Source organism: Tricharina praecox (assembly GCF_024521635.1).
Source record: "Tricharina praecox strain CBS 144465 chromosome Unknown BZA05scaffold_1, whole genome shotgun sequence".
In the NCBI taxonomy this organism is placed as follows: domain Eukaryota; kingdom Fungi; phylum Ascomycota; class Pezizomycetes; order Pezizales; family Pyronemataceae; genus Tricharina; species Tricharina praecox.
The window spans coordinates 1,122,281-1,133,368 of record NW_026250403.1 but is presented as its reverse complement, the minus strand read 5'-3'; the positions used below and the strand labels follow the sequence as shown (position 1 = coordinate 1,133,368).

The 11,088-nt window shown below is 53.7% G+C and overlaps 1 protein-coding gene across 1 annotated transcript; it reads right to left on the bottom strand.

Moving 5' to 3' along the window:
• Positions 1-1,674: 1,674 nt before the first annotated feature.
• On the bottom strand, positions 1,675-5,371 carry BZA05DRAFT_469929 (uncharacterized protein). The gene is made up of 4 exons (XM_051487872.1): positions 4,776-5,371; positions 4,221-4,592; positions 3,640-3,734; positions 1,675-3,579 (listed from the first exon to the last, which is right to left on the bottom strand). Exons 1-4 carry the CDS (start codon positions 4,942-4,944, stop codon positions 1,864-1,866), a joined length of 2,352 nt encoding a protein of 783 aa, XP_051344264.1. The 5' UTR covers positions 4,945-5,371; the 3' UTR covers positions 1,675-1,863.
• Positions 5,372-11,088: the final 5,717 nt, after the last annotated feature.

The following is an 11,088-nucleotide window of genomic DNA, read 5'->3' as shown; positions in this document are numbered from 1 at the left end:
CCGACTGCCTGTAGTCCGCTCCAGACCACCACAGCAAGACAGCAAGAAGAAGCACAATCCAGACAGGAAGGCAGAAAGCTCTATCAGGATCGGGGCGGGGTCCGGCATGTTCGAGGTTCGAGGTGGTGGTGGTAGTGATGGTGATGAATTGATGATATGGGAGGGCGGGGGGGCGGGGGCTGGGATGGTATGTGCGAGCATCTGATGCCAAATCGTTGTGTTTCTCCCCCGTTCGTCTATCCAACAGCAGCGCGGGTTTCGGCAGCTTGCGGCTCGTGGGGGATGGGAGGGGATGCCTCCGGAACGGGCGAAAACCGATCCAATCTTGTGGTGTGCACTGTGGGACATGACTCGGCGCACCCCCCTCCATCACACAGGCAGCAGCCAGCGAACACAGGCAACAGCTATCGAACACTATCGATACCTACCCTTCCTATCTCCTGGTTGGCCGTCCTAGGAGCTCACGAACACGGGAATACGCACACAGCACTAGCACTGGAATTGGAACTGGCACTGACACGGACACAGACACAAACACCGAAACGGGAACTAACACGGGCACTGACACGGCGGGCATGCGGGCTCGCGGGCACAATCGCGGGCAACAGATACAGACACGGACAAAGATACAGATACAGACACGGCCACGGACAGTACATATGACATCACGGCAACAAGTACAAGCACATGAGCAACAAACACGCCTAGCTACCTACTTCGTACGCCAGCAGCTTTCCACTTTGCATTGCATTGCACATCTAGCATTGCATAGCATAGTTAGCATATGTAGCAGTGCTTCTGAAGCCCGCAAAACCCGCAAAAGTGCCCAAAGTCTTCTTCTTCTAGCCGCACTACAAACAAACGGTACTTCGTTCGGTGGTGGTGGTGGTGGTGGTGGTGGGAGGCATATGTTCTACATGTTCAGTCTCCTGTATGTAGAACTGGACACACCCCCTCCAACATAAAGATAAAAACAAAATACTCGAATACAATATACATACCCTAGAACCCAGAACCCGTGCCGTGACCGTTCCAACTATCCAATGAACGAATGATCAATAGTCTACTCTAACGTACCTAGAGTACCTGTACTCTACTCGTAGACAAGAAACCCCGTCACGGATCAGGATTGCGCCTCTCCACAAAAATAAGGCAAATAAGGCAAAAGGGCATAACATAAACTAACACTTTCGGCGACTTCCTGTATGTAAACGCAGGATTCTGGAAGCGAATCGAATGGCAAAAGAGAGAGAGAGAGAGAATGTTTCAATGGCAGACAACTCCAATCGTATCGTAAAAAACTGAAGAAAGAAATAACAGTAAAAAAATGAAATACCTACGAGTAACAAGAAAAAAAGCAAGAAAACAGCCCCAAAAGAAGAGAATAGGCCGCAGCGGTTGTGCGCTTACTTGAGTACGAAATATTTATGTACATGGAAAGATTATCGCCACCACCGTCATCACCACCGCCACATGCAACCCCATTCCTCGCGGACAAATGTATGGCGGTACAATAGAACAATAGATGCTCCCCGCACGGCGCACGGCGCAGACAGGCAAACGGACCCGCCTCCATGTATGATGCTTGAACCTGGAAGCCTTGCAGCCGCCCACCCGCCCTACCGCTTCCTTCCTCCCCCAAACGAAGTCGACTTCCAGAGCACAACCTTCCGCCAACACATCAAACTCAACTCCCTCCCTCCCTCCCTTTTCCCCGAACTCACTATAGCCACAAAAAAATAACGCCTCCCGTACGCATCCGCCCGAAAGAAAATTCCGTACCACCACATGCACAATTTGTTGTTGTCGCCGCATCCTTTATCGCTGTGCAAATGCAACGTCCCGTGACGCACGCTGAAATCCTCAACCCGCTCGAACGTACAGATCGCGATTGCCGACACCATTGGTTTTGCTGACCCCGTTGGTTTTATGCACACCGTTGGTCATTTTCGCGTCCGTCTTCTTGTCAACCCCATTGGTGCCGTTGGAGATCCTCTCCCACTCTTCATCCTTCGATAGGTTGGATGTAGGTTTGTATGTGTGGTCGTCTGTGTAATCGTCCACCGCATTAGTGGAGCTGCGACTGGTTGCCACTTCGTTAGTGCGTCCACCGTGCAAAGGCGTAGTCGTACTGGCCGGGGGAACCGTTGGGTTGTTCGTAGAGTTCTGCACAGGGCTCTGCGCAACCAGTTGAAGTAGGGCTTGCAAGATTGGCTGTAGGTTTTCACTGCTGGCGATGGTTGCGAGACTGTGAGTCAACGCGTCCTGAGCAGGCGAGGTAGCATCGGGGGGCGGTTTAGCGCCACCGCCGGTGAAGCCGTTCGTGTTGAATTGGGTTGCAGCTTCCTTGTCGAGTTCGGCGGCCGTAATCTTCTGCTCCTTCCTCTTCCTTCTCTCGGCCTTTGCCTTCTTTTCCCTCTCCACTTTGGTCTTTTCCAGAACCCAGTCGTCGATATTATCCATGGCCTTCTCGGGTTGTCCCTTGTAAGACATCAGATAACCCTGTATCTCTGCCGGTGTGAACCTGTTGGCTGGAATCCGCTCGGAAAATGTGTCTGCTAGCTGGCGTACCCGCTCCTTCTCCGCAGATTCCGGCCTCTGTTTCTCCTTCTTGTCGAAGAGCTTGCCACCACTAGCAAGGCTAATACTGCTTCGCCCGCCAATCTCCTTGTAGAGCTCGCGGAAGATCTCGGAAAGGGTTTCCTTCGCCGCGTATCCAAACTCGACCTGGATATCGACCCTGCCAGGGCGAATGAGTGCAGAGTCCAAACGTTCGCGGTGATTAGTGGTCATTATGAGTATACGTCCTTCGTGGCTTGCAACTCCATCAATCGCGTTGAGCAATCCCGAAAAGCTGACCGATATACGAGGCCGACGGGTCTGGCCCGGTCCCGAGTTTTTGGAACTGTTGTTGTTGCTACTGCTCTTTGATGTCGACTTTTTGTCTCCCGAACCTCCTCCCCCTCCCCCGCTGCCTTTTGTGGTCGATTTGCTCGCGGTCTTTCCTGTACTGTCTCCATCCGACTCGCTATCCTCATCGTCATCGTCGTCATCGGAAGAATCAGACTCATAGTCATTCGTATGGCCACCACTGCGGTGGACCCCAGCGCAGTCGATGTCCTCCAGCAAAACGATACACTTCCTCGGCAATCCAACAAACAGCATCGTGAGGGTTTCATCGGTCAGTGATCCAGTCGAAAGACTAAGGATATACAACGGCAGTTTCAATTCCCCAGCAAGGGCGAGGCTCAGGCTGGTCTTTCCCGTTCCGGGTGGCCCGTAAAACAAATATCCACGGCGGTATGGCAGTCCACGCTGAGCGTACCACCTCATCGTATGCGGATTCAAGTATTCCTTCACGTCTTGCAGGAGAAATTCCTTTTGCTCCGGAGGCATGATGACTGTCGAGATGTCGCGCGAAGGGCGGTGTCGACCTTGGTCCCAGGTCTTCTGAGCGAAGGGTGTTGGCGAGAGCGTGTACACCATCGTCTTGCGGGACTGGGCCTGGAGATAATCCCGTCTGGCCTCATTGAGGATATCTCGCAGAAAAGACGGCGACCGACCTATTGTCGTGAGGATCTGAAAAAACGCAGCGGGTTAGCTTCTGCGAACATTTTTTAGGCTGCCAACGGCCCTCACAATCGTCTCATCCGGTATGTCGCCGGTGTAGTACGATAAATCTAATTTTCTGTTGATAATTATCGGTCGTCCCCCGTGCCAAAAATAGAGAAAGCCTGGAAAAGAACGTTAATGCTTGCTCCAGCGCCTTACACAAATCACACCATAGCAACAATCCCTTCTTTTCGATATGGGACGGACGACTCATCTTCCCTGGAGATGAGTCCGGGTGCAGGAAGGGGTGAGAGAAAGCGGAGGGCTGGAGGAAAGCGTGCAGAACGGTCCCGGATAGATTAAGAGCTCCGCAGAACAAAGGAAAAGGAAAGAGAAAAATAAATAAAGAAAACCAGATGCAGGAAAAAGCAACATCGGTTCTGATCCCCCACATACACAGACGGCACAACGCATGATTGACTTCCGAAGTGTGGTATCTAGGCAGTCTCGGGCTGCAGGGCTGACAGCGAAAACAAGGGCTTGGGAAAAACAACCGAAAACCCTCCAATGTGACCCGATCGGGACAAGAGCAGAGAGAAAAAACCACCACGACGAATGAGAAGGGGGGGAGGAGGGGGGAGGGAGGGGTGCGGAACGGAAAGGCTTACCGGGAGCTGGGGTGTATTTTAGCTTGGGCCCCAGGGAATCATCTTCACAGCCCCCGTCGTCGTCTCCATCCTCGTCGTCCTCCTGACACGCCCTGTTGCCATCTCCATAGGGAGCGTAGGAGCTGTACCGTCTTACGGCGTAGCTCTGGGGGTTCTTGCGAGAGGTCACGCAGAACAGCCGGCAATCGGTCGAGATTTTGTGCGTGGCCAGCCATCTCATTATGTAGAGGTACGTGACATCGGAGGAATGGATAGTCGCCGAGGACACCAGATTTGCCGACATGAATCGTGTTATGGTGGTAAGCGAGCCGAATGAGTATGTAAAGAACGACAGCAGCGATGTCAAGAGTGTAAGTGACATGCCCAATGTGACTTTTGTTTTCCAAATTGCATGACATCCGTTAGTACATACACAGCCATATTGCTTCCACATTCAGCACTACCACTGGCAGCAGCGGAAAATGCGCATGGAGCCAAGTGACGATCCGCTGCTACCCCCATAACAGGAGGGGGAGGGAGTGGAGGACGAGGACGAGGAGGAGGATAAAAACATACCCAACAGGCTAGGATCCAATCCGAACCTCAAGAGCAATCTTTGGACAATATCAAAACCCGGGAACCCACCCATGTCGAAGCTCCCACTGGGAGACGGGGCCGGTCCGTGAAGGCCAGGGGTTGATCCCAAAGTACCTATTCGGGGGAGGGCCGACGAAAAGTTCTCCATAATCTTCACTCCGACGATCCGAGAGCCCACTATGTCGACGTTTGGGGGGGGGGGGATGTTTCCGATCGAGGTGTTTTTTCTTTCTTTCCCTTGCTCGGAAGTTGGCTCGTTCGATGCAAGCAGAAAGCCGGAAGCCGTTTGATTTCGAAGCTCCGGAATGGGATCCAGCAGTCAATTCGTGGCTGCGGAAACAGAATGGATTGGAAACGGCGGGAGAGCAATTGGCATGTGAGAAGCTTTGGGGGGAGGATGAGGGCGGAGGGGGTGGTGGTGAGAGGGTGAGAGACGGAAGGAGGAAGAATTGGGGCTGTGGAAAGCAGCTCTTTGTAGAAGTAAGCAGGGTGAGGGGGGGCCACGGGAGGGAGGTGTGCGGAGATGATGATATTTATGCTGCCTCGGGATAAATATTATTAGGGGAGGCTTGGGGGAGGGGGGGAGTGTCCTGTGAAGTGCCCCTAGGGGACCAATGCACTTTTCTCAGACGAGTGTGAACGTAGGTCCTCTTCGGTGGGAGGAAAAACATTCAGAGCTAAGATGCTGTAACTGCACGACGCTATGCTGGGCGTCACAGCCTGGCCCGGCGTCTTTCCTATAGAGTCGATAGGCGAGAACAATTAGTGACGTGCACAGTTGCGGATTTTGGCTCGTAGCCAATCACGGCCCCGCATCGAATACTACCGGTGCGGGTACTGGCTGTCGAAGCTCACACCGAGAAACGGAGTCGAACAAATTTGGCTGTTGAATGTTGGCTATCGACGCTCACACCGCGAAACAAAGTAAGTCAGATGAAGAATTTTGCTGTTGGTTGTTGGCTGTTAGCTGTTGGCTGTCGAAGCTCACGCCGAGAAACAAAGGTCGAAGTCCGTCGGACGTGCACGTATGTACTAGGAAATCGGGCCGGCCTCTGCGGGTGTTGGATTCGCATTGACTTCCATGCAAGACATAATGGAGAGCTGGTGATTGAGCCGACCCCGTATGGAGGATGGATGGAAGCCTGAAAGTGACAACCAGTCAGTCATCCGCCCCCGCTGGCTGCCATCTATCTGGCTTGCAGCAGCAGCGACGAAAACGCACCGCTTACCCCACACGCAACAGCTTCGTGGGTGAATCGTCACTTTGCGTCAAAAATTCTCACCGCCGCCACGATCGCATCGGCCTCCAACGAGCCTGCTGATTTCCGAGAATTCAACTGTTCAGCTAACTAGTGACTAGAGAGCTTCTTTGCCGCGTCCGAACGATGGGCGACCCTTGCTGGTCCTTCCTTTCTGCTACCCACCACTAGTTAGTCGGGCCGTTAACGCTGGGCGGCTGACCACCGCACATGTTCGCGTACCTAGTCCGTGAGGCATTCGCTCGTGTACGCACGAAACGACGCGAGCTGAAAGGAGGCGTTCATGTGGCGAATTCCCGACCACCGATTGCAGACTTGAGTCCGAAAGCTGAACTTGCTCAGAACGGCGGAATCGGTCAACTCGATCCGAGGATATGGCTCTCTCTCCCCCTCTCTCTCTCTCGGGGTTCCCGGTTCCACGCCGCTGTCGCCGCCGTCGCCGCCGGCGATCAGCCAAGTGGGACAAAGAACGTCGTGACAAGTGGCTCCTGATACGGTCGTTTGCAAAAACGATCGAATATCGTACCGCCGAGCTAAGCGCGACGACGATAAAGGCGGCCGGCTTCGAAGCATTCCTCTCACTCACTGCAAAACGGGCCCCCCTCTCAACGGTGCGACACAGCATCTCATCCGAACAGCGGGGAGGAATCACGCAGGACGGTGCTGTCTTACACGAGCTGTACATACGTTACGTCGCTGCTGCTGCTGCCAACAACGACGACCGGCGGTCATCAATGAGAACGGCAATCCGCCGAGATGGTTGATACGGGGGACAGCAAATATTGGGATGACCGACACTCAATTCGGCCAATCCTCGAAAACCCCCCGCATCCTCGACTTGACTTGACGTCAAGAGAGAGAGAGAGAGCGACCGATAGATGGGCCAGCACTCCCCCCCCTCCGAAGCAAGCAGGCCAACGTGTTTTACCGTCTGCCGCTTGCTCGTCTGGACGAGTTGGTGCGTTTGTCGGCGGATAGGCCGACAGCTTACCTCAACTATGAGACGTCCACACAAAATACCCATCCAATCCACTCCGCAGTGCACACAGCCCATCCATTCATCCACACAGCCATCGGTCGTTGGTGTTAGTGTTTATCGTCGCATCAAGCGGGGGGATGGGTTGGCAGCGTCAGGACTAATAGGCAACTAGTATAAATTGCAATGGGGTTCTCATTAATTACATAGTTCGCCCGGGAGATCATGATGTTTCGAAGCTAAACACTCTATGATACATACCTACATGAGGATCTTCGATCTCTGTGCCCACCGGCACTGTTTATAGTTCCCCTTCCCCCCATGAATCATGAATGGCTGCGTGATGGACATGCGCTGTGGACCATGTGTCTCGACTCAAGCCCGCATCTTTCCCGAGTCCCGCTACTCGCTCGGCTTGTGCTAGCCAGTAGTAGTACTAGAGACGCACCCCTCCCCTTCTTCATCCCGTTTCATCGTCACCACCGTTGGAATTGGAAGTGCGACGAGCGAGATCTATCTTCTGACTAGCAGCGGGTGACTGCTATCCCAAACTACATTCATCCTACTACCTACAGGATACTACTCTACATACCAGACGAGGCGTGAAGGCTGGGCTACTTTTCAAAAGCGGGGTGCACTACAGTGCAGCAGCGGCGTGTGTGTGACGCTACATACTACCTACCGTGGTCGAGTGGTCGATGATTGAAGATTGATGCAATGCTGATTGCTGAATTACATATGTCGACTCGGCTCGGTAGGAATATGCACCGGGGGGCAGGAGGGCATACATGTTAGGCCCAAGCTACCTACATGCATACATGTTCGATGTGATGTGATGTGACCCGGCGGGTTGACCCACCGTCCCAGTCTTCAGCCTTCAGCCCTATGTAGTGTATTTATGTATGCAACCCAACCGATACCTACCGTAGATAGATGCTCTACATAGTAGTTAGATAAGTAAGCTGCGGGCTGGGTTGCTGGTAAGCGAGCTCTCCCCCGCCCCCGTGCAACAGGGGATGGCAGGCTGATGGAATGATGAGGCTCCAACCTCTCCAACCCCCACAGCAATGAAGCCATGGTACATCCATAGCTGCCTAGAGCCGAGCCGAAAATTGAGAACATCTTTGCGCCCTGTAACCGCTACGGTACTCTACATACTCTAGTTACTACTCTATGTCTCTAGTCGAGATAAGACCGGGCCTGACGCGGTGTAGTAAGTAGTACGGCAGTTAGTTGGTTGAGTAGAGCGGACGGAGACGCTGTATGCAATGCATGGCCGTACATACTGCGGGCCTGCGGCTGCTCGTTAGTCAAATGTCCATGCCAAAGGTCGGGTTGGCCGTTCAGGCTACTTCCTGGCCGCCCCTCGAATCGCCCCGAACCGACCCTGCGAATACCCACTCCATTTGCCGCGTAGGTATCGCCAGCACGCAACCCCACCTCCCCGCGCTGGGTACTCTACATATATACAGCGAAAAATCGAAGTTCCTGTAAGCCGTTGCGGCAGCGGCTGGGGAGGAGGCGGGGCTTTCGATTCCAAAAACTGTGTGTTCGGCGGTTAAAATCCCTCATGACCGTGTTCTCCTACTCTTGACTTGCACCGGTGCACGGGATCAACCAGAACTGGAACCCATGACATGACTCAGGGACAACGGCGGGTTTCGCCTGCGTAATGTAATGTATTACATATGTGCTCCGGAGAGTTAGTGAGTTAGTTAGTGAGTGAGTGAGTTAGTGAGTGAGTGAGTGAGGCTGAGAAGCTGGCTGTTGATCCGCCATCCCAACAGCCCTCCACGCGGGACAGACAGAACGTTACATACACACACAACGAGCAGTTCCCTTCGTATCGATGCGGCTGGACTGTTCTAACTATAGTCCATAATACCCCGCAATTTTCGCCTGAACGCCGGATCCTGGCGGCCATCAATCGTCTCCGGGTCTCCGACACATTGTGGTGTGCGTCCAGGAGTTGGAGTGCCAGGCCAGGCAGGCAGGCAGAAATGGTATCCGTCCAAGGTCTATGGACCCCCGAAAACCTCGAAGCCTCGAAGCCTCGTCGAAGCCAACTGATATGATCCGCGAGACGGAAGTCAATTCCGCAGTAGTTAGTTTCTGCACGACGGATACGGATGCGAGGTGGATGCGGCCGAAAAGACACCCACTGCACCCCGCTAGACGGAGCACAACAATCAATGCACCACAGCACCGTCTGCAAAAGAGCTGTGAAATTTTTGTTGTCATGGGTACAATGTATTTGCATTCTTCAAAAAAAAAACCGAGCCCATGGGACTATCAGTGCGTTAGTTACATACGTTCTTTGTAAGACGCAATGCCGCAGGTAATCATGATTCATGATAAAGATGCTATATTCATGTCCGTTACATACTTGCAGCCGGTGAGATCAGTCGGTGAGCATCCTTGACTACCTATGACCTTGGGACACAGGCCGGTAGGTACATAGGTGCTTCGAGTCCGCCAGAAGCGATCAATGCAAGGCCCATTGGGGTAGGTTTCGACAAGCACCGAAAATTCTTGTACGAACGTGACCTAGTGTACCGGGGGGTGGGTGGGGGGGCGGGTGGTGGGGGAAGGCAGAAGTGGTGGTATGTGGGTGGCTTGAGCTAGGCATCCGTCCGCCTGGCCGTCTACGTACCATACGTAGACGTGCTAACTTCTAAGTGCAAGCGCCACCAGTAGTTAACTAACCGCAGGTCCGCAGCTGCGCTGAAGCTGCCGCCGATTTGCCGATCTTTGACAGCGAGCGTAGTCAGAGACCCCAGTCGAGGGATGTACTTCTCTCTCGCGGGCAGGCGAGAGACGCCGATTAGCTAGTCTCGCGGCGGTGGCTCTCATTGGCTCGGACGTCGTGATCTACTTAGGTCTACAGATACGTCAATAAAATGATTTCCCCCCCCCCAGTCGAGGGAGGTGCTCGGTCGGTGGCAAGCGCCGTTTTGTGGCGCTATGGTCGGCAGACGGTTAATACTGCGTCTGCCCTACCTGTCTACGCCTAGAAATTGCAGTATAGACGCCGAGTAACGTCCTCTCTTGTGGGTGTCACGTCGACTTGCTCCGGTACCCCCCCTTCCCCCCCCCCCCCCCCCCCGCCTCAGACGCGCATTACACGGGAGGAAGGTAAGTAGGAGGATTTGCCTAGAAGGTAAGGTAGTACAAATCGCTTGTACCGGAATGTGCATCGGTATCGAAGCCTCGCTGGGGGTGAGGTGGATAAAGTAATCGGCTCACCGATTCGTCCCGGCGGGGTTGTGTAGTTGAATTGTGTACGTAAAACTATCGTCCAGGAACGAGATGCTGAATGTTTATCATTCAGGGTGTCGAGGGACGGTTCAATGGACTTGACGTTTGCGACTTGCTGAGGCGTTTCGGGCCATCGCCTAGGTGGGGATCGACGACGGTGAGAGTTGGAGGTGGTGCCTCACAAACGCGGCAGCGCCGGAGTCTGTCTGCGCTTAGATTTTCCGCTGGCATCGTCGGTAGACCATCGTCGCTTCAGTGCGAAACTCTGCATGAATGATTTGCCGGAGTAGTAATATGATAGCATCGACGAGCCTGCGATATTTGTGGGATGTCTCCGATTTGGGCTTCTCCATCGCCAGACGAATTGGGCGGCCGATCGTTCCCATATTTCCTTTTTTGCCGATGTGCGTGGAACCAAATGCATCGGAATAGCGCAGCATGAATGGCCGCGGGCTCAAATGAGGTATATCATTTTCCGTGGGATCGAAAGCTGGCTAGCCGAATGGCGCGGGGAACGTTTGCATAGAACCGTGATATGTACGGATGGAGTAGTGATCCACATCCAGTGACCGACTATGAACGTCAGCCACTTAGGCAGCTGCATAGAGCGGGTCGCATTCGGCTCAGATGCCATTTGCGGCGCCCGACTAGAGTAGGAAGATGAATGGAGAAGGTTGTGCGGCTGGGGGGGACGTTAGCGCCAAGTTGCCTCGGTGTGTGCGGGTGAGTTTTCATGACGGTGTAATCTGGACACTATCAGATACCTTGATCTGCGCGCCCGTAATCGGTTGAATGGTGT

Excerpts from the sequence above, each read along its gene's own strand:
- BZA05DRAFT_469929 (XM_051487872.1), bottom strand. The coding sequence starts at position 4,944 with ATGGAGAACTTTTCGTCGGCCCTCCCCCGAATAGGTACTTTGGGATCA. Across the intron at positions 4,593-4,775 it reads ATTGGATCCTAGCCTGTTGG|TCACATTGGGCATGTCACTT; the intron begins GTATGTTTTTAT and ends GGAAAACAAAAG. Across the intron at positions 3,580-3,639 it reads ACATACCGGATGAGACGATT|ATCCTCACGACAATAGGTCG; the intron begins GTGAGGGCCGTT and ends GCGTTTTTTCAG.